The sequence below is a fragment of the Geotrypetes seraphini genome, chromosome 1, assembly GCF_902459505.1.
Source record: "Geotrypetes seraphini chromosome 1, aGeoSer1.1, whole genome shotgun sequence".
Taxonomy (NCBI): domain Eukaryota; kingdom Metazoa; phylum Chordata; class Amphibia; order Gymnophiona; family Dermophiidae; genus Geotrypetes; species Geotrypetes seraphini.
This window is the reverse complement of record NC_047084.1, coordinates 370,459,011-370,481,015: the sequence shown is the minus strand read 5'-3', so window position 1 is coordinate 370,481,015 and position 22,005 is coordinate 370,459,011. Positions and strand designations below refer to the sequence as shown.

Sequence of the window (22,005 nt, the reverse complement as noted above, 5' to 3'; positions counted from 1 at the left end):
GCGGTCTGCCGGTGACTGACATCTGTAGGTGGGAAAAAATTCAAGCATGTGCATTAGGGTTGCCTACATACATGCACCAAACCACGCCTCCCTAGCTTTATTTGTTTATGCAAAAAAAATTAAGGTCTGATACTTTTTGAACAGCCCTGTATATTTTTTTGCCTTGAATCTGTTTTGCATGTTTATTCCAGGTCTCTATGATCAGGGATATAAGGGAGCGAGAGATTCGGATCTACACGGATGCAGGCCGCATCTGTAGGCCGTTGCTTATTGTTGAAAAACAAAAGTTGCTACTGAAGAAGAGACATATTGATCAATTAAAGGAGCGGGAGTATAACAACTACAGGTACACATCTCTAATGCTCAAATTTAGATGCTCCCTTTCAAGAAAAGAATTGTATTTGGTTAAGGATGCCAGCTCCGTTTCATTGTGTGTTCCCAAGCTATAAACTGCAGAAGCTAGAAGAGTATTTATTTGCATTTTATTTATTCACAATTTGATGCATCACAGCAACTGACTAGCAGAACTAAGTGGTTCACAAACAAAATAAATCAATACACAGAAAGGAGCTCCATTTGTAAGATAGGAAAAGAAACAATTTACAATGAGGAATAGGCCGCATGTCCTGTTTCTGTGTAGTTTTTGGGTTGCATACATTAGCACATGCGCATACCAAGCTAAAATGACTTAACTCAATTTGACAGATCATGTTCACTCCCTTTCCTTGGAGCCCATTTCTGGCAGCATTGGGGAAGGTTGGCAAGGAGAAATGATGGCAGCTACAACTCTTCCAATTTCTTCACAAAGCTAGATGCAGCCTCCTTTCTGTTGGTGGGGACATCTAGGGGTGGGTATAGTTGTCAGTCTTCAGACCATTCCTCCACCCCCACACAACTGACATCAACAGCATGTGTTGTGAGGCAAGGAAAATTGGGTTCCTTGCATGTTCTTCAGTAAGATCAAGACCTCCAGGGCTTGGGGAAGTATGCCCTCAACCCTACAACGAGTCTTCCATTATCAAAGACAGTAAAACTTCCAGCCACAAAACAGTTGAGCATGGGGCAGAACACCAGGAAAAGGTAAAACATAAGGACTCAGCTGCCAGAGATTTCTGCCTCCCATTTCTCTTCAGGCAGGAAGTGTCTCCCTCTAAAGATGCTAGGTTATTTCTTGCCCCTTCTCATTTCAGAACTCTGCCACATGCCGTCCACAATCTAGACAGCTGGGTTATGTTCCTATGGCCACGTGCCTGTGCAGAAGAAATCCACTGTGGGTTTTCTCCTAAACAGAGAGAGACTGTAAGATAATCTCTGTGGGGGAGAAGGTTGGAGGTGTTGAAAATATAGACCCTCAAATAAACCACAGTTTGACAGTAAAGGAACTTCTCTCTCTAGCAACTAGACATAACTTCTCTCTCTAGCAACTAGACATCTGAATATCACAGGGGCCTGCAGATGCAGTTATTTACTTTTTTATTCTCCCCCCCCCCCCCAAAAAAAAAAAAAGGTTTATTAAACCTTTTGCAAAGCATCAAAACAATAACAGAAAACGTCAAAAGTTTCACAGATATTATACTGTAACTCTTCGGTACAATGCACATTGCCTCAGACTATTAAATCATAACCTTCCCCACCACTTCCCTCCTTAGTCCCCTCAGTTCAGAAGGGGGATCACAGAAAGCTGTAGTCCATTTAACATATGGGTATCAATTTTTAATCACCAGTCTATTCCATCTAAAGGCCTAAGCTTGGACGTACATCAAACAAAGTTCATTTTGGCAAGGAGCTGTGAAAGAGTGGGGGCCTTTGTTTTGATTGCTTCAACGATGCAGCTAGAACAGTGGTCTCAAACTCAAACCCTTAGTGGGGCCACATTTTGGATTTGTAGGTACTTGGAGGGCCGCAGAAAAAATAGTTAATGTCTTATTAAAGAAATGACAATTTTGCATGAGGTAAAACTCTTTATAATTTATAAATCTTTCCTTTAGTTAAAGGAAAGATTTATAAACTGTCATTTTACCTTATGCAAAATTCAAGTTTCAAGTTTATTTAATGTTTGATATAATCGCAATATCTAAATCCAATGCGATTTACAAAACTAAAAATATCAAAACAATTTCAATAAATATGGTATTAAAAACATTGTGATTATAAAAATACTAAGAAAAAAAATGAGGGGAAAAAAAAATAAATAAAATTGGATTAAATACAATGTAAAAATAAAATAAAAGGGTGGGTAGGACATGAAAAGGTTGGGGACGGTACCAACTTGATTTCTATTTAACAGTATTCCTTGTCCAGATAAGTTCTAAGAAAAAGTAAAATGATTAAACCAGAAAAAGGTCATTAACTATTTTTTCTGCGGCTCTCCAAATACCCTATTTTTTCTGCAGCCCTGACATTTAAAGTTTAATATCTTTCCTTTCTCAAAACTGACACATTTTAATCACTATATTGAAAATAAAATCATTTTCCCTACCTTTGTTGGCTGGTGACTTTATTTTTCTGTGCTTTTAACTATGTTTCCAGGGCCTTCTTGTCCATTGACTGTTTGTTTTTTCTCTCCGTCTTCACTTTCTGCCTTGCATCCATCTTTGGCATTAACTTTTTCTGCTTTTTTTTTCAAAATCTACGTTTCCATGTCTTACCTTCCCTTCTATCTCTCTCTTCTTCCGTCCCTATTTCCATGGTCTGACATCTCTTTCTTTCCTTTCTCTCCCTCCCTCCCTCCTTCCTTCCTTCCTTTCCCCTGGTCTGGCATCTGTCTCCTTCCCTCCCCCAATTTTTTATTTCTTTCACCCTGCCCCTTCTTTCTTTCTCTCTCTCTCCATGCCCCCTTTCTTTCTATATGTCTGTCTTTCTCTCTCTCCGTGCCTCCTTTCTTTTTTTTCTTTCTCCATGCCCCTTTCTGTCTGTGTCCCGTCTCCCTTCTTTCTGTCTCCCTATCTCCCCCCCTTTCTTTATTTCTCCCTGCCCTCCCCAAAGCCACCACCATTGGGGAACATGCCGCCACCGCCGCAATCTGGGAACAGGCCTGCGCTGAGGTCTTATTTCTCCCTGCTTATCTTCCCCAGCGCGGGGCCGACCAATTCTCGCCACCCGACGTCAATTCTAACGTCGGAGAGGAAGTTCCGGGCCAGCCAGGCAATGATTGGCTGGCCTGGAACTTCCTCCCCAATGTTAGAATTGATGTCGGGTGGCGAGAATTGGTCTGCTCCGAGCTGGGGAAGATAAGCAGGGAGAGCTAAGACCTCAGCGCTAGTCTGTTCCCTGATTGCAGTGGCTTAAGGAAGGGCAGTGGGAAGGGAAGCAGATTGGGGACCCCTGCTTTAGGCGAGCCGCAGTCGCGGTCTGTACGCGATTGTCCTCTCCACAATCGGAAAGCTTGTGAAGTGGAGAGGACAGATCGTGGGCCGCAAAATAGTCCCTGGGGGGCCGCATGCGCCCCGCGGGCCATCTGTTTGAGATCGCTGCGCTAGAACCAATCTTCTAGCCATGGTACTATTGATAACCAATTTCAAAAATTTTCCTGGAAGCTTTGGCAGTTTAATGTCCAACTGACTGCATTCCTTGATCTTCAGCAAAGGTCTGTTAAGTATATCAGTCAGCAAACTGAAAATCATATCCCAAAATATCTGTACCTTCAGATAGGACCACTAAATATGTACAAAAGTTTTCCATTCCCTACAGTTCCTCCAACAGACATAAGCAATGTGTGACTCAAGCGAGCTGGCGTAAGGTACCAATGGTATAGTATTTTATAACAGTTCTACACCATATTACTAGCTATAGATACGCTTGGTAAATTCCTAAAAATCTTGTCCCAAGTTTTTGGGTTGTACTCCTTTTCCAAAATTGTTTCCCATATTGAGATGTATTTTATTGGTTTAGCATCATGCAGCACCAATGCCTTGTAGAATCTGGAAATACAGCCTCTATCAGTAACCCCATTCATAGCCCAGTCTAGGAGAGTTTCCTCCATCCATAACTCTAGGAGGACCATCCTTCCTATGAAGTCGGTGATTTACCTGTAGGAAAAGTGATCTTTGTCTCAGCCCATATTCATCCTCCAGTTCAGAAGTTGGAAGAACTTTGCCTTCGTCTATAAATTGTCCCAGTGTGATAAGCCCCTAACCCTCCGATGTTCTGTAGGTGGCATTGCTCTAAAATTGACTCTCTGTTTTAATAGTTGTGACCTCACCCTAACCCATAAGCTAAGTGTAACCTGTATATAGTGATTGATTTTTCTGCATTATAGTCCTTAATTCCTTCAAGGAAAGCCATGGAAGTTTCTGCAGATGCATTTCAAGAAGCCCTTCATTGCCATTATAGTTCAGCAATTCTACCAAAGAAGATGCTTTACTATAGGGGTATCCCTGCCTTACTTTTCAGGAGCTTCAGGTCTTGCTAGTCCATAAACCATCTTTCTGAGCCAAGCATCATAGATCCTGCCTGATACTTGTTTACAAGCTGTGTGCTCAACAATCAAGGTCACCATCTGCATGAACCCCCAACTGTCTCCTGTGAATTTGGATGAGTGAGCTTCACAGGCATTGCTACGAAGTCCGTCTTGTTTCATTTCTTGTCAAGATATTCTGTGCCTTGTTACTGAAGGTTCAACAACAAGCACATACGCCCACCTTATGTGTGACTGGCCTTAACCTAATGAACAGGTCCTGATTGGGCCAGGTGGTCACTTTACTTGCCTGATGTCTGCTTCATTGGTACCAGCTCCATCTGATAAACCAGCTAAGAAGCACTCTCGTCCTTCTCAACATTCGTCGCTGGCATCTCCAGCATTGAGTAAGTTGATGCTTTCCAAAAGGCGTCGTAAGCATCCATACAGCGGTCACCAATGCCTCAACACCTTGTTCAACCTGAAGTACCTTTGCAATCCATGGAATTGCACTTATCCATTCAAGATCAACTACGAGAACTGCTTCACAAAGAGTTAGCAGCCATGCTTCAGAGCCAGTTGGCACAACCTGCTGCACCGACCTCTGCGGTACCAGCCCAGCCTGAACAACACTTGTGGAGGCCCCATGGTATGCGCTCAGTGTCTCCTTTTGGTACAAGTCCAGATCCTGGCGCCGCACTACCTTTTTGTTGTCATTGGACCACCATCAAAGGAGGCATCAAAGCCTCCCTTGATGCTCCCATCGGCACCCTCAATCCTCTCAGTGTTACAAATCTTCCAGGAGTATGCATACTAAGTCTCCAGGTATAGATGACTTCATCTCTGATCTTTCTCTGCTCCTCTGGTGGGTCTGCTTTGAAGAAGTTATCTAGTTTAAGAACATATGCCAGCACTCCTCCTGGTAGAGAAGATGACACCTTAGACAATTTGGTCATTGGCTCTTCCAAACTCCATGCTACCAAGTGTATCCTCAGTTACAATTTCTATATGACATTTTATTTCAAACAACTTGTTCAACATATCTCTAATTTTGAACAGTTTATACCTGATGCTCAGCTTCCTGATTTCTGGCAAACTACGCATGATCTTCTGGAGACTAGAAAATTTATGGCCAGATCAGTCTTTGAAGCCTTCGACGTAACCTCCAGCGCATCAGTCTTATCTATATCCAATCTAGACCCCCAACGTACAAGACCGCCTAGTGAATATCCCTTGTTTAGGGGATGAACTATTTGGTGACAAAATTGAGGAAGCCACTCAGAAGATCACCAGGCATGAGCAAAGTATGACTACTCTAAGTAATCCAAACCTCAGCACTCATCTGCACCTTAAAAACGGCACTACATTCTACCACCAATGTATTCTGGGGCTCCTGCTCAAAAGTGTGCTAGAAACGAACATTCTCATAAATCTCAGACTCCTGTTCAGCAGAAGTCATCTTGGTCCTTTTGACACATTACTAGAGAGCCTCGCCGCTGTTTGGAAAAGCTTCTCCCTCCTCCCATCGAAGGTCATCTCGCCCATTACCATCAATGTTGGACTCTCATCACTGGAGACATTTGGGTTCTGTGGGTGGTGAAAGAAGGGTATGCTCTTCATCTCCGAGAACCCCCGCCGCACAGGCACCCAAGAGAGTCCCCTTTCACTTTCCAGCAGATTTCCCTCCTTCAAGAACTCTTGGTCCTTCTTCAGCTCAGTTCTATTGAACCAGTACCCCTTCAGCAGAAGGTCCAGGGGTTCTGTTCCAAATACTTTCTCATACCAAAGAAGATGGTAGGTCTATGTCCAATATTTGACCTCTGAGCTCTCAATACTTACTCAAGGAAAAATTCAGAATGCTCTCTCTGGGAGCCTTATACCCGGTACTAGACCAGAACGACTGACTTTGCTCTCTGGATCTCAAAGAAGCATATACACACATTCCCATTTTGCAATCCCACAGACAGTACTTCAGGTTTTGAATACGCCAGCACCATCTCTTAATACAAGGTACTTCCATTTGGCCTAGCCTCAGTTCCCACAGTATTCACAATGTTTAGTTGTAGTGGCTGTAACACTCCACTCTTATGGCTTTCCTGTGTTCCCTTATCTGGACGACTGGTTGAAAAAGCGACCTTACCTCAAGCGGCCCAGTCTCATGGAACTACTGGGATTTACAGTCAATTATTAGAAATCCCATCTTCCACCATCCCAGAATCTAAACTTCATCGGGGCTCACCTAAATACAATACAAACTCAAGCATTCCTCCCTCAACAGAGACTAGATGCTCTTCATCACCTTTTCTGACAAGTTTCAACTCTCTAAACTATCACAGCTCATCAGTTAATGTGTCTCTTGGGTCACATGGCATCCACAGTTCATGTGACCCCGTTTGCCTTTCTGCATATCAAAGATGCTCAATGGGCTCTAGCTTCTCATTGGTTGTAGGCTACAAACCCACTCTCACAATGCCTCCAGGTCACCTCCCCACTTAGTCGTTCTCTTCACTGGTGGTTGTTGCTCACCCACCTGTCCAGGGGCCTCCTATTCCATATTCTTCCACATCAGAAAATACTTACGACAGATGCTTCCTTGTATGCATGGGGAGCTCATCTGGGTGACCTTCAACCTCAGGATTCCTGGAGTCCTCACAAGAATAGCCCTCCATATCAATCCTTTAGAACTCCAAGCCATTCACAATGGTTTCCGTACTTTCAAGATTGACTACTCAATCATATCATTCTAATCAGAACAGACATCCAAGTAGCCATGTACTATATAAACGAGCAGGGAGGTACAGGTTCTTGCCCTCTCTGCCAGGAAGCTGTTCAAATTTGGTCTTGGGTAATTCCCTGCAACATTTTTATAAAAGCAGTTTACTTGGCGGGCAAACAGAATACACTGGCAGACAGATTTAAGCAGATTCCTTCAACCTTACCAGTGTTCATTCTGTTCGATTGTATTACATCAAATCTTCTCTGATTGGGGAACTCCACAAATAGATCTATTTGCATCTCCTAGCACTCAGACCTGCACACTTCTGCTCCTGTCTGTACTCTCCTCATCATCTGAAGTCTGATGCATTCCTTCTAGACTTGACAAACAAGTTCCTTTGTGTTTCCGCAAATTCCTTTGGAAGGGAAGACTCTGTTCAAACTGGTGGGAACCAGCCACCATGATTCTCATAGCTCCATGGTGGCCAAGACAACCCTGGTTCCCTTTTCTTCAGTTCAGTGTCAAAGAACCAATTCCATTACAATTATTTCCAACTCTATTGACTCAGAATGAAGGATCCCTTCTTCATCCCAATTTACAGTCTCTTCATCTCACAGCCTGGTTCCTGGTTCCAAATGCATAGATGACTTCTATCTCTCTGCTTCAGTATCAGCCATCACAGATGCCTCCAGGAAACCTTCCACACAGCAATGCTGCTGCTTCAAGTGGACACAATTTAACCTCTGGTGTTGCCTACAGAATTTATCACCAGACACATGTCTTTTGCCATCAGTGCTGGATTACTTCATTCATTTATCCAACACTGGTCTAAAATCAACTTCGTGCGTGCCCATTTTGGTGCTATCAGTGCCTTTCATGTACCGTTGAACAACAAACCTCTGGCTACACACTCGGTGGTTTCAAGGTTCATGAAAGGGCTCGGGAATTCAAAGCCTCCAATCAAACCTCCAGTTGCCTGGGACCTCAATGTTATTCTCACCACTTTGATGAAACCTCTGTTTGAATCTTTGTCGACTACACTTCTTAGATACCTCACTTGGAAAATAGTCTTCTTAATCTGTATCATTTCTGCACACCAAGTTAGTGAACTACAAGCATTAGTGTCGGATCCACCTTACACAACTTTTATCATAATAGAGTTGTTCTTCGCACTCATCCAAAATTCCTACCTAAAGTAGTCTTGGATTTTCATCTTAACCGGTCTATAGTTTTACCTGTTATCTTTCCAAGACCATGTTCTCACCCTGGTGAAGTGGTGCTCCACACACTGGACTGTAAGCTTACTACCTGGATCAAACAAAACCTCATAAAACTACTACCCAGCTCTTCCTCTCCTTCAGTCCTAACAGACTAGAAGAGCCTGTTACTAAGAGAACAATTTCTACATGGTTGGCGGACTGCATCTCCTTTTGCTATGCTAAGGCTGGACTGCCATTGGAAGGTCGTGTCACAGCACATAGTCTAAAGCAATGACAACTTCAGTAGCTTATCTCTGTCCACTCCCCTCAAGGACATTTGTAAAGCAGTTCATACTTTCATACTACTGTCTGGAGACCCAATCCAGATGGGATAATCAGTTTGGACTTCTCTCCACTGCATTATCCATCTACCATAAGTGATGAGGCAGAGTGAAGGCCCTTGTGGGGCCAGCCGCAAGCAGCCTGCTCACAGTGCTGCCTCTGCTGACTGGCTGCTATCACTACTAGTGTTCTGGGAGGCCCACAGAGAGAGATGCCAGACCATGGGGAGTTGGGAAGAGATTCGGGGTGCAAGCGACAAGAGGTGGTAGGTGGGGTGAGGGGATGTGGATGCTGGACCCACAAGTGGGGGTGAAGGGGATGATAGAGGAAGAGAATGATGAAAAACAGAAAGGGGATAAGAAGGGAAGAAGAAATTAGTGGAGTGAGATGGGGGGGGAGAGATGCCAGATTATGGGGGCCAAAGATGGGATTCAGGATGCAAGCGAGAGAGGTGTACGATTTAGAGGGATACCAAAACCACAAGCAACCTTAGATATTTTCAATTTTAACCCGTTTAAAGACTTCAGCAGTGCAGACTGTGTAGATTTCATTCACAGGTTCATTAGCACCAGAATCTTCATCGGTCTATTTTTAATAGTTTTTCATTCTTTAAATTTAATCTAATTTTCAATAACTCTATATTTTATTCCAATACTCATCTCTTTTATGAAGCATAGCAGGGAATCTTCATCCAACATAGGCTATGTTTAGCTATCTTATATGTTTTCACACTCAGCAATGATACTTTGATAAAAAGACGTTTTAGGTCAAGTCTGTTTTATTGAAAAAGAACAATCAGTGGGGAGAGCGTGGTGCAGTGGTTAACGCTACAGCCTCAGCACCCTGAGGCTATGGGTTCAAACCCATGCTGCTCCTTGTGACCCTGGGCAAGTCACTTAATCCCCCCATTTCCCCAGGTACATTATATAGATTGTGAGCCAGCAAGGAAAGACAGGGAAGAATGCTTGAGTACCTGAATAAATTAATGTAAACCGTTCTGAGCTCTCCTGGGAGAACGGTATAGAAAATTGAATAAAAAATAAAAGTATATAAATAACACTACAGAGTCTCCAATATACTTATTATAACAAGTGAGGTTGGATTCCTTAGAACCTCACTAATACAGTGTTAACAAACATAAATGAATAGGAAAATATTTTTGTGTCATCAAATAATGATAAAAAGACATTTTATGCAAAATATCTAGGAATATTTTACTAACCCCCTCTTTTACTAAGGCGCACTAAATGCTAACATGTCCATAGAATATAATGCTTTGATTAGTCACCCATCAGCAATCTATCAGTCTTTGTATATATAAAAAATGAACACACAAAATATGATACATGCTTAATAGTGAACGCTCAGACCCACAACTATATCCCAGTGAAATATCACAGAGAAGCTGTGTAAAGAGACCATCATTGCTTGTTCACAGTCTCACCCACCATTACGATATAAAATAAGTTCTAACATCCACAGCTCCTAAAAAAGGAACAAAAACTACTGATAGATTGCTGATGGGTGACTAATCAAAGCAGTATTTTCAGTATCACCCTTGTTTTGTCATTAAAATTCCCTCTCATAATAAGTTTAACATAGAATATAATGGACACGTTAGCATTTAGCGCTAGTGCGCCTTAGTAAAATGACCCCTAAATGAACATTAGTTTGCACTTTATTGTGGAAAATAACAGAAATTTAAAATACTCTGGTTATAGCTAAACACGTACACTTTGGTGTAGTCATCTACCAATGGCGTACCAAACACCCAAGCATTCAATGTGTTCTTGAGATAGTCAAGATAAAGCCTGCAATGCTGTTCAACTCCTTGCATCAGGGTCTCATATTGCACTCGGGAATTAAGAAAGGAATAAAAGAATATTCTATATTGCTCCACGGTGAGACTGCACCCTTTGTTGTGTGCAGTTCTGGTCCAGTGAAATTGGAAAAAGAGGACAGCTAAAATGATTAAGGGATGGAAAGACTAAAGAGATTATGGGCTTTCAGTTTGGAGAAGAGATGGCTGAGGGAAGATAAAACTGAGGTTTATTAAAGTCCTGAATGGAGTGGAATAGGTAAACTTGAATAGATTGTTCTTTCAAACAGTACAAAGATTAGGGGACACACCATGAAGTTACATAGTGGCACATTTAAAACAAATGGAGAAAATATTTTTTCACTCAGTTTATAGTTCAGCTCTAGGACTCTTGCTGAAGCATGTGGTAAAAGCAGTTAATGTAGCTGTGGGCTTGGATAGTTGAGTTGGGGTTCCAAGGGTCCCATCTTTTGTTGATGCTCATTGCTTGGTATTTCCTATCCATCTAGGCTGATCTGGAGGGGACATTAGGAAGGAGAAATTAGACCTTACCTGTTAATTTGCTTTCCTAACTTGTAGGTTCCAATAGTAGTTCTCGTAGAGAATGACACGGGGACAAGCTTGTCCCCATCCCTGCGGGATTTCAGTATTCCCGTCCAATCCTGTCCCCACGAGTTCTGGCTCATTCCTGCAAACTCTGACTTAACCGCAGAAGCCTCGAACACTTATGATTTTAAAATGTTTGAAGCTTGTGTAGATAAGGACAGAGCTTGCAGGAATGGGTCAGGGACAGAGCTTGTGGGGACGGGATAGGGATAAAGAGATCCCCTCTCCCAATAAGTGTTTTGTTGCCACTTCAGATTTTTAATATGTAAAGGACTCTGACTGGGCTGTATTGTGCTTGAATCCATGTTTACTTATTGATGTGCATGTGTTCCCACATAGAGGCTTCATTAGGAATAGATAAGAGGCTTTTTAGAGTTGAATTAGTCAGTATAATGTCTTTTGAACAAGATTGTTCAAACATATACAGACTAAAAGACATGAATGCATTTTGTTCTGCTTTTTGCTCAGACAAAGGTACATGTCAGTTGCATTGTGTGTTCAGTTGGCAGGATCTGGTGGCCAGTGGTGTAGTGGAATATATTGACACACTAGAAGAAGAGACAGTGATGCTAGCAATGACCCCAGATGACCTTCAGGAAAAGGGAGTTGCTTACTGCTCAACTTACACACACTGTGAGATTCACCCATCCATGATCTTAGGGGTGTGTGCATCTATCATTCCATTCCCAGATCACAACCAGGTGTGTAGATCATTTAATTATCCTGCTTTCAAGCTGATGACTGTATGAATATTCTTATTTGATTCTGTTTGGTCCCAAATAGTGCCCTGAATACATTATTCGTATTCGCCTGAATAGTAATTTAAATTTAAATTTGAATATGAATAATTTTGAGGCTCTACTGGGCTAAATCCTACAGAAATAAACACTTGCTCTCTGATTGCACTTTGCTGCTTTATTATTTTTGTAAGAGCTCAATGTCCATATTTAATACTCTGCTGAATAATATTTTCATTATTTGTATTTGGCTGAATAGTAAAATATGCTATCCAGTACAACTCTAAAACTTCTATATAATCAATGAGTTTGGCGAAGTTGCTTAATGTTGATTACAGTTATGGGACTGGCCCTGTGTAGTTCCTGGCAACACAGGTGTAATGCTATAGATATTTACCTAGTTTGTGGCTCATTAATAGCATGACAGATGACAGCAGCAAAACTAACTGACCTGTTCAGTCTGCCTAGTTATTTCTTTCCAACTTCTAAGCAGGAACACTTGTAGGATATCACTTCTTATCAGTCATTCAGGAAAGCCCAACCTTGTATACTACATCAAAGGGAATGTGGTTTTGTGGCGATTACTTCGTTTCAGAACTTCTGATTTTGCGGTGGGTATATATTGCCATGACATTTTGTGTGATGCTGCTCTTTCTCTGTTAGTCTCCTAGGAACACATACCAGTCTGCTATGGGGAAGCAGGCCATGGGGGTTTATATTACCAACTTCCATGTTCGTATGGACACCCTGGCTCATGTGCTGTATTACCCACAGAAACCACTTGTGACAACACGTTCCATGGAGTACCTTCGCTTCAGAGAGCTGCCTGCAGGTAAAAAACAAAATCACTAACTGTAGAAAAGATAGTGCTGAAGGTCTTTAGCGTTGTGAGATGTATTAGCTAAAAACAAACTACCAAACCATTTAAAACCAGAACAGAATAGAAATGAAAGTAAGAAATTTAACACTTTCAGTCTTGTTTTATTAGACAGATGTATAGGGAAGGATTGACATGCAATCTCTTATTTTCAGTTATACTGTATGTTTCCCCTTGAACTGTTTTTTGTACAGTTATCTGCAAAGGGCTGCCTTTAATTTTTGTACTGACAGTAATACTAGACTAATTTTTCCCTTTGACAAAGGAGAATTTGATAGTTTAGTATTGTTGGTCTTGGAATAAAGACTACAAGCCCATCCAAGTAACTTTGGGAGTCATTTTAGAATCCTTCCACTGATTTCTTAAATATCCAGTACTAAATGTGGAGGTTTAGACATTCTACAGACTCAGATCAGAGCTGGACAACACTGAATATTCCTGGAATATCGGCACTGTCAGCTAAATTAACTTAGGCAAGGAGAGCCTGTTCTTAACATTCACCAACTAAAATTACCTGGTTATATTTAGGTGCTGCTAAAAATTCAAGGAAAGATAACCAAAAATCTTTATTCCAGTGCAATAGGTGAGACCAGTGTATCGCAAACTCCTGAGATTTCAGGTGTGCTACAACACACTGGGGAGGAAGAGAGGTGCTGGTGCACAGGACGTGCCTCTCACGGTTAGAGGTGCGCCTCTCCTCTCTAGCCCTCTTCCTTGCTGGCAACCCCCCCTCACATTCCCCCCCCCCCCCACTGGCAGCTCAGGATCTGTCTGGAGGGCTTTCGTGCAAACGTAGACATGATTACGGTGACGTCTGCGCACTTCCGGATGCCTCATGACGCAGCCACTACGTTTAGTGTGCCACGGCTTGACAAAGTTTGTGAGATACTGTTTTAGACAGATGGGTTGTGTCCCCATGGCCGCATGCCATCTGCAGAAGGAATCCACTTCGTATAGTTTCTTTTTGCCTTTGTTGTACTTCACTGGGCTCCTTTGTAAGATCTAAACCAGATTTTTTTTTTTTAACAGAGGAGAGATTACAGCCTGCTTCATCTTCTCAGGAACTTCTCCTAACTTCAATGACTGCTGTATGATATACTCCAAAGATGGAGCTATATCAGCTTTTAGTGCCTTAAGCACTGTAGTAGAGAATGACACGGTGAAAAAATTGGTCCCCGTCACCGCCCCGTCCCCGTCTCACCATCCCCGTCACCGCCCCGTCCCCGTCTCACCATCCCCGTCACCGCCCCGTCCCCGTCTCACCATCCTCTTCACCGCCCCGTCACCGCCACTGCCACCCCATTCACCGCCCCGTCACCGCCACTGCAATCCCATTCACTTTTCTTTATTTACGTATAAAGGAAACATTCTTTAAAACTTAGTTAAATATTAGTTAATAACTATACAAAAACAAAACACGCAGAGAAAAAATTAATTAATATAAATTCCCTGACTTCCCTGCACTGTCCCCCCTTGAAGGTCTGTCCCCATCCTGAAAGCCTGATGCCCCCCCCCCCGACTTCCGATACATCCCTCCCCCCGAAGGACCGCCGACTCCCCAACAATATCGGGCCAGGAGGGAGCCCAAATCCTCCTGGCCACGGCGACCCCCTAACCCCACCCCGCACTACATTACGGGCAGGAGGGATCCCAGGCCCTCCTGCCCTCGACGCAAACCCCCCCCCCTCCAACGACCGCCCCCCCCCCCCAGCTTCAAAATGATGCCTGAAGTTACCTTGGGGGTTCTGAGCACTATTAATTTTAATTTATTACAGCACTCCAGAAATATTTTTCTAATTGTTTTAACTTGGAAAAGCGAACCAGGATTGTCTTAATGAAAGGCTTATGTTCTGCACTGCAGCCCTCCTGCCCTCGACGCAAACCCCCCTCCCCCCAACGACCGCCCCCCCCCAGCTTCAAAATGATGCCTGAAGTTACCTTGGGGGTTCTGAGCACTATTAATTTTAATTTATTACAGCACTCCAGAAATATTTTTCTAATTGTTTTAACTTGGAAAAGCGAACCAGGATTGTCTTAATGAAAGGCTTATGTTCTGCACTGCAGCCCTCCTGCCCTCGACGCAAACCCCCCTCCCCCCAACGACCGCCCCCCCCAGCCGACCCGCGACCCCCCTGGCGACCCCCACGACCCCCCCACCCCCCTTCCCCGTACCTTTGGTAGTTGGCCGGACAGACGGGAGCCAAAACCGCCTGTCCGGCAGGCAGCCAACGAAGGAATGAGGCCGGATTGGCCCATCCATCCTAAAGCTCCGCCTACTGGTGGGGCCTAAGGCGCGTGGGCCAATCAGAATAGGCCCTGGAGCCTTAGGTCCCACCTGGGGGCGCGGCCTAAGGCACATGGTCGGGTTGGGCCCATGTGCCTCAGGCCGCGCCCCCAGGTGGGACCTAAGGCTCCAGGGCCTATTCTGATTGGTCCACGCGCCTTAGGCCCCACCAGTAGGCGGAGCTTTAGGATGGATGGGCCAATCCGGCCTCATTCCTTCGTTGGCTGCCTGCCGGACAGGCGGGTTTGGCTCCCGTCTGTCCGGCCAACTACCAAAGGTACGGGGAAGGGGGGTGGGGGGGTCGTGGGTCGGCTGGGGGGGCGGTCGGAGGTTCTTGGGGGGGGCGGTCGTTGGGGGGGGAGGGGGGTTCGCGTCGAGGGCAGGAGGGCCTGGGATCCCTCCTGCCCGTAATGTAGTGCGGGGTGGGGTTAGGGGGTCGCCGTGGCCAGGAGGGTTTGGGCTCCCTTCTGGCCCGATATTGTCGGGAAGTCGGCGGTCCTTCGGGGTGGGGGTGCGAGCGGTCCTGCCGGGGGGGGATGTATCGGACGTCGGGGAGTCGGCCGGGCAAGAGGGCTTGGGCTCCCTCTTGCTCCGATCGCGGGTGCGGGTGGGAGCGCGTGCGAGCGGTCGTTCGGGGTGGGGGTGCGAGCGGTCCTGCTGGGGGGGGTGAATCGGGCGTCGGGCGGTAAATAGCGGTTCCTAGAAGGGGGTACATTGGCCCGCGGGGACAAACCTGTTCACCGTTTCCGCGGTCGGTGAATGGCCTTGTCCCCGTCACCGCAGCGACTGCTAGTTTTCTTCCCCGTTTTCGGCGGTGACCCGCGGCTTAAATGCGGTGGCCGCGGGTAAACCGTCACCGTGTCATTCTCTACACTGTAGGAGCACATGGGTTCAACAGACAATTATACGGACTAACATAATACATCACTTCTCTTTGAACTTTCGAGACAGCATTCAAAGCCTCAGGATTAGATGTGTGTAGAGGGGTACATAGGAAGCTGCTTTTTGTAGTCCCAGACTGAGGATTGGTGCTGCAATGACCAGGTCATAGATATAAAGAAAAGGGGTTAAAAATAAGGGTAATTTGGTAGTTGTGATAGGTGGATGATAATATAGTTGTTCCAATAGATGCAGATTCCAGTTGAGCTGAAAGTCCACCAAAGCTGGGAAGAAAAGTGCATAATATCAGATTGCAAGCAGTATTTCACTGTAGAGTTTTTTAAAAGATCAGGACTCCTGTAAATAAGTAGCACATGGATGTGGAAGCCTTGTGTGTTGAGTGCTGTGGTCTGCATGTAATTTATTCAATATGTTTCAGGTATCAACTCAATTGTGGCGATTGCCTCTTACACTGGATATAATCAGGAAGACTCCATCATCATGAATCGTTCAGCTGTTGACAGAGGCTTTTTCAGGTCTGAGTTGGGAGACTTGCAGAATAGAATAATGATGGGGTGGGGAATCTGGTCTATTCAGTTTCATTCTTGGTGCGGTACCATTGAACTCAGTTGGTCTATCACTTTTGCTTTGTAACTAAAGATTCTCTGTGCTTTTTCCATACTTTCTTGAATTCTGTGTGTTTTATCTACCGGGAAATTATTCATGCATTTATCACCCTTTGTATGAAGAAATATTTTGATGATAATCCTTAATCAAATTTAGTGGTGCCTCTGGTAACTGGTGGGTTGGTGGTGCCATGTAATGAAAGATCTCAGTTTAACTTTACTTACCGCTTGATATAACTCTTAAAACCAGACTTACAAATTCATATGCATACCTACACCTCTACATCTACCTTTAAATTGCTGGAGTTTTGCCAGGAATAGTGAATGCTTCAAATATTTATCTTTGGGTTTATTTATTTTTCAGGTCTGTTTTCTATCGTTCCTACAAAGAGCAAGAGTCCAAGAAAGGATTTGACCAGGAGGAGGTTTTTGAGAAACCTACACGAGAAACATGTCAGGGTAAGATTTATGAAAATTCAGCTTCTATGACAGTTATTTAGAGATTGCAATGTTCTTGACAGGTAACTCACATGCTTGGGAATTGCAAACTGATCTGATTTTCAACATATGCAAATAAATCTGTTTCAGTAGACTTGCAATGAAAATCATAGAAACTAGACCTGTTAGCAGTTCTTAAGGACTTGCCCTCACCTTTCTCTCTCTACTGTCCTGAGCTCCCCAGAAGCAGTGTGAGATAGCAGGAATCACACTCTGTCCTTATCCCCTCTGTAGGGATGAGGCATGCAATCTATGACAAGCTGGATGATGATGGGTTGATTGCACCAGGGGTGCGTGTATCGGGAGATGATGTCATCATTGGTAAGACTGTGACACTGCCTGAAAATGAAGATGAGCTGGAGAGCATGAACAGGCGTTACACAAAGAGAGATTGTAGCACTTTCCTCCGCACCAGCGAGACGGGCATTGTGGACCAGGTCATGGTAACCCTTAACCAGGAAGGTTATAAGTTCTGCAAAATCCGAGTAAGTACCCCACAATGTGAGGCCTTTTCTTCTTTGGGGCACAGAATAACTTGTTCAAGTTTTTGATTTAACTTATTTTTCCCATGGTTCTGTTGATTTCAGGTACGTTCTGTCCGAATCCCTCAGATTGGAGATAAATTTGCCAGTCGACATGGTCAGAAGGGTACATGTGGTATCCAGTACAGACAAGAGGTACTGTAGCATCCTCTTGGCAAACTGTGTGGATGTTTAATATGATTTATTTTGTAATTAGTGACCCAACAATACTTTTAAATGGAAGATGCCCATACATATGCAGATCTCTTAGAGGGAAGCTGGGGGGGGGGGGGGATAGCAGGGATGGGGAGAGAAGTTTAATACACAGTTTTCCCTTTCATTATAAGGTAGTGCTAACACCACTTCCATAACATTTGAATAAATTGCAGCTTGGCAATTTGTTTTTGTTCTTCAGCTGTTTCTTTTTATTCTTTTCTGCCTTAGGATATGCCTTTTACCTGTGAGGGAATTACACCAGACATTATCATCAACCCACATGCCATTCCTTCTCGTATGACAATTGGTCACTTGATTGAATGTCTTCAAGGGAAGGTAAGTGGAAACATTATTTCTAGTGCAATGTGTCTAGAAGTCCTGAACGCTAAGGTTATGCATCTGAACCCACAAGTTGCTTGCAGAATACTATGTTACTATGTCTGGGGTCCATTGGCAAATTATTGTAATGATTAGACATCATTTTTCACTGATAGTATATTTATACATGGGGGATGGTATAAATTTCTTTTTAAAGGTTAATTATTAAATAAATTTATAATGTTTATATGATATTTTTGATTGAAATATTTAAGGGAAGGGTGGGTTGGGAGGGATTAATTTATATATTTAGGATGATATTAGTGAGAAATTCAAGTGATGTGTTTATTTTTTATGATGTAATATTGTGTACTTTTGTTGTAAGAAGATAAAATGAATAAAGAATTGGAGAAAAAAAAGAATACTGTCAATCATCTTTCAACTCTTTCTCCTTCCCATGGAGCTGTTCCTGCCCCCTCAGTTTTTTCCTGAAAACAAGTTGCTCAGAAGTGTTTCTGCTCTGCTTTGCGGTTTTGTTATTTTTGGGCTCTTTCTTGGTGATCGGTTGGAGGCTTGGTGCCCAGAGGGAGAAAACGCAGACTTCACAGAGGAAGTCTGCTGCTAGCAGGATCAGTCCTCAGGGGCAAGGGACACCTAGCTAGCCAGCCTGCTTTCGTATTTTTGGAGCTGCTCGCAACCCTGATTTATCAGGAGCTTGAGCTCAGGTTGTTTCGTTCCATCCTATCTTGACTGGCCTTAATGGGCCAGCTGCCACAGTTCTCTTCGACACCAGTTTGGGGAGAATCTTTCTTCCCGAGGGCTGGATGCTGAAATTGCAGTCGCAGCATCGCTTTCTGATAGATTGTCGTTGCTCTTGTGCACAGGATTTTCTGCAGGTCTTGGGGTTGATGGTAGCCTTCCTGGAAGTGGTCAGATGGGCTTGGCTCATTTGCGTCCCCTCCAGTATGCTCTCCAGTCTTCCAATCTGGTTTAGGGGGTGAGTTTGGATCAGCCCCAGTGGACAGTGCTTCTTATGAACACCAGTCTCTTCCTTTGGGGAGCTCAATGTCGCGGTTGTTTGGCTCAGGGCAGCTGGTCACTGGAGGAGGCATCCCCTTCGATCAATGTTCTGGAGACCAGAGCCATTCAGTTGGCGTTACTTGCTTTCCAGATGTTGCTGAAGGGCAAGTCGGTTAGGGTTCTCTCGGACAGTGCCAGGACAGTGGCTTATGTCAGTCATCAAGGGGGTGGGGACCAAGAGTCATCTGGTAGCGCAGGAGATGTCTCTTCTCATGGAGTTGGCAGAGGCTCATCTTCTGGACATCTTGGCTTCCCACATAGCAGGAGTTGACAATGTCCAGGCATACTTCCTCAGTCGTCATGTACTGGATCCCGGAGAGTGGTGTCTTGGCCTGGAAGCCTTTGAGTTGTTCATCCCTGGGTACGGCTGCTCATGGACCTTATGGCCATGAGTGTCACCGCCAAAGTGCCGAGGTTCTTCAGTCACTGCAGGGATTACCAGGCCGAGAGTCTGGCTGACGGATGGCCTGCTGTATGTCTTCCCTCCATGGCCACTAGTCCACTAGTGGGCAGAGTTATTCATCGCATTGTTCGGCATGAAGGCCATATGATCCTGATGGCTCCATACTGGCCCTGACGCCCCTGGTACACAGATCTTTTTCGTCTTCTCATGGTAGATCCTCTTCCGCTGACTCTCGCCAGACCTTCTGACTCAGGGTGCCATTCCATTGTTCGATCCAGGTCCCTTTTGTCTCACGGCTTGATTCTTGAAAGGGAATGCCTAACTAAGTATTTGGATAAGGAGATTCCACCTTCTTAGGTTCTCGGAGACATTCAACATCTTGGTCTTATATGCGAGTTTGGCATCTCTTTGAGGAGTGGTGTTCCACATGTGGCGTGGTTCCCCTTTGCGCATCTTTGCATCACATCTTGGAATTCTTGCAGGATGGCCTGGACTGGGACCTTGCCTGATCTTCCTTCAGGGTTAAGATTGCGGCTTTGTCATCTTTTCACGGTCTGTTGTAGGGTTGGCGTTTGACTTTTTCTCTGGATGTGATTTGATTCTTGAGCATGGCAAAATTGCTCTGGCTTCCAGTTCGTCCTTCGGTTCCTGCCTGGGATCTTAATCTGGTTCTTTCCGGGTTCATTCGTCCTCCTTTTAAGCATCTTGGCTCTTGCACATTGAAGGACCTTACTCTCAAGGCGATGTTCCTGGTGGCCATTATGTCAACAAGGCTTATTTCTGATCTGCAGACCTTTTCATGTAGATCTCCCTTCCTGGAGTTTTCCAGGGAGCGTGTCGTGCTACGGCCAGTTCTCTCATTTCTGCCAAAGGTGGTTTCACCTTTTCATGTCAACCAGTCCGTGGTCCTCCCGGTCTTGGGTAGTTGGGAGGGCACTTTGGAGCAGAGACAGTTGCGGTCCGGAAGTTGGATCGTCTTTTTGTCCTCCTCGTGGGTCCTCATAGAGGAGAAGGTGCTTCCAAGGCTGCCATTGTGCACTGGATCAAGGAAACTATAGCTTCAGTGTATCTTCTTCAAAAGAAGCCTGTTCTGGAATTTCTCGAAGCTCATTCTACTCAGGGTCAGGCAGCTTCTTGGGTGGAGTCTTCCCTGGTGTTTCCGGTCGATATTTGTTAAGCAGTGGTATGTTCTTCTCGCCATTCCTTTGTGTGACTCTATTGTGTGGATGTTCAGGCTTGTCGGGACACAGTTTTCAGGGAGTGTGTGCTTGTGGTGGCTCTTCAGGGGTCCCACCCATGATGGGTACTGCTTTCATACTTCCCATCAGTGAGTCTGGAGAGACGATTAAAGAAGGAGAAATTAGGTTCTTACCTGCTAATTTTCTTTCTTGTAGTCTCTCCAGACTGGCACAGCCCCCGCTCTGTCTGTGTTGTTCAGGATTCGCATGAAGAGTGCAGTTTTTTCTGCAGGATCTCATGAGTTTTTTTGGGGAGCTTAAAAAAAAACAACAAAACAGCAGCCTTTGGTTCATCTGACGTAGCTGGCGAGGTGTGGGGATGTTTCAGAAGGTCCTTATCTTATTCAATATCCAACAGTATTTCTAAATGTTGTTTTCTCTCCTTCTAGGAGTGTTGCTACTGTTATAATTCAGTTATTAGTTTCTTAGTTCTGCTTGGCTATTCGGCAGACTGATATTATTTGGGGAAAGCACAGCCCACTTGTACTTCAGCCAAAAGTTTGTGTCTCAGTCTCCACCTGCTGGTCATGGTGAGCTATTGCCCATCAGTGAGCTATGCCGGTCTGAAGAGACTAAAAGATAGAAAATTAGCAGGTAAGAACCTAATTTCTCCTTCTGCTTGAAACCAGGGCTGCCAAATAGATGGAGGGAAGGTGGCTGAAGTGGACAATAGAGGAATGTAAACTTAAAATCACAAATGCTTCTCTGTTCCTGTAAGGCTAGGAAATCAGTCATAATAGGAAAAGATCAAAAGGATAGGGAAAGGGGGGTCTATACAACAGGTTTCTAAAGAAAAGGTGAGGGAGTGCCTGTGTAGAAAGAATTTGTCAGAGTAACACAGAAGGAAACTAGATAAAGGAGTGGTGGATATCTGGAATGCCTTCCCGAGGGAGGTGGTAGAGAGGAAAACTGTGATGGAATTCAAAAAATCATGGGATGAACACAAAGGATCGCTAATTAGAATATGAATGAGCAAACTTTCACAGTCTGAATCCAGCAAAGGAGATGGTTTGGATAGGCTAGAGTGAGTTTCAATGGCAACTCTAGTAGTTGGAACCTAAGAACAGTACTGGGTAGACTTCTAAGAACTATGGCCCCGATTCACTAAAGCCAGTGATGGTTGCTAAACAATTGCTGCTAACCGACCCGATTTACAAAATGACCCACTGCATGTTTTTCCCCTCCATTGCCCATTTTCAGATCCAGCCATGCAACTTTGTAAAACATAGAAATAGACGGCAGATAAGGGC

The 22,005-nt window shown here is 44.3% G+C and overlaps 1 protein-coding gene across 1 annotated transcript in view; it reads left to right on the top strand.

The window, feature by feature from the left end:
• The window catches only part of POLR2B (RNA polymerase II subunit B), a 163,277-nt gene that overhangs the window by 113,049 nt on the left and 28,223 nt on the right, over positions 1 to 22,005 (top strand). The window contains exons 14-21 of the mRNA XM_033915184.1: positions 192 to 346; positions 11,581 to 11,779; positions 12,479 to 12,647; positions 16,295 to 16,391; positions 16,846 to 16,940; positions 17,214 to 17,464; positions 17,567 to 17,656; positions 17,945 to 18,052. Of these exons, the coding sequence (XP_033771075.1) occupies positions 192 to 346; positions 11,581 to 11,779; positions 12,479 to 12,647; positions 16,295 to 16,391; positions 16,846 to 16,940; positions 17,214 to 17,464; positions 17,567 to 17,656; positions 17,945 to 18,052 (1,164 nt within the window). The remainder of the gene's footprint in view (positions 1 to 191; positions 347 to 11,580; positions 11,780 to 12,478; positions 12,648 to 16,294; positions 16,392 to 16,845; positions 16,941 to 17,213; positions 17,465 to 17,566; positions 17,657 to 17,944; positions 18,053 to 22,005) is intronic.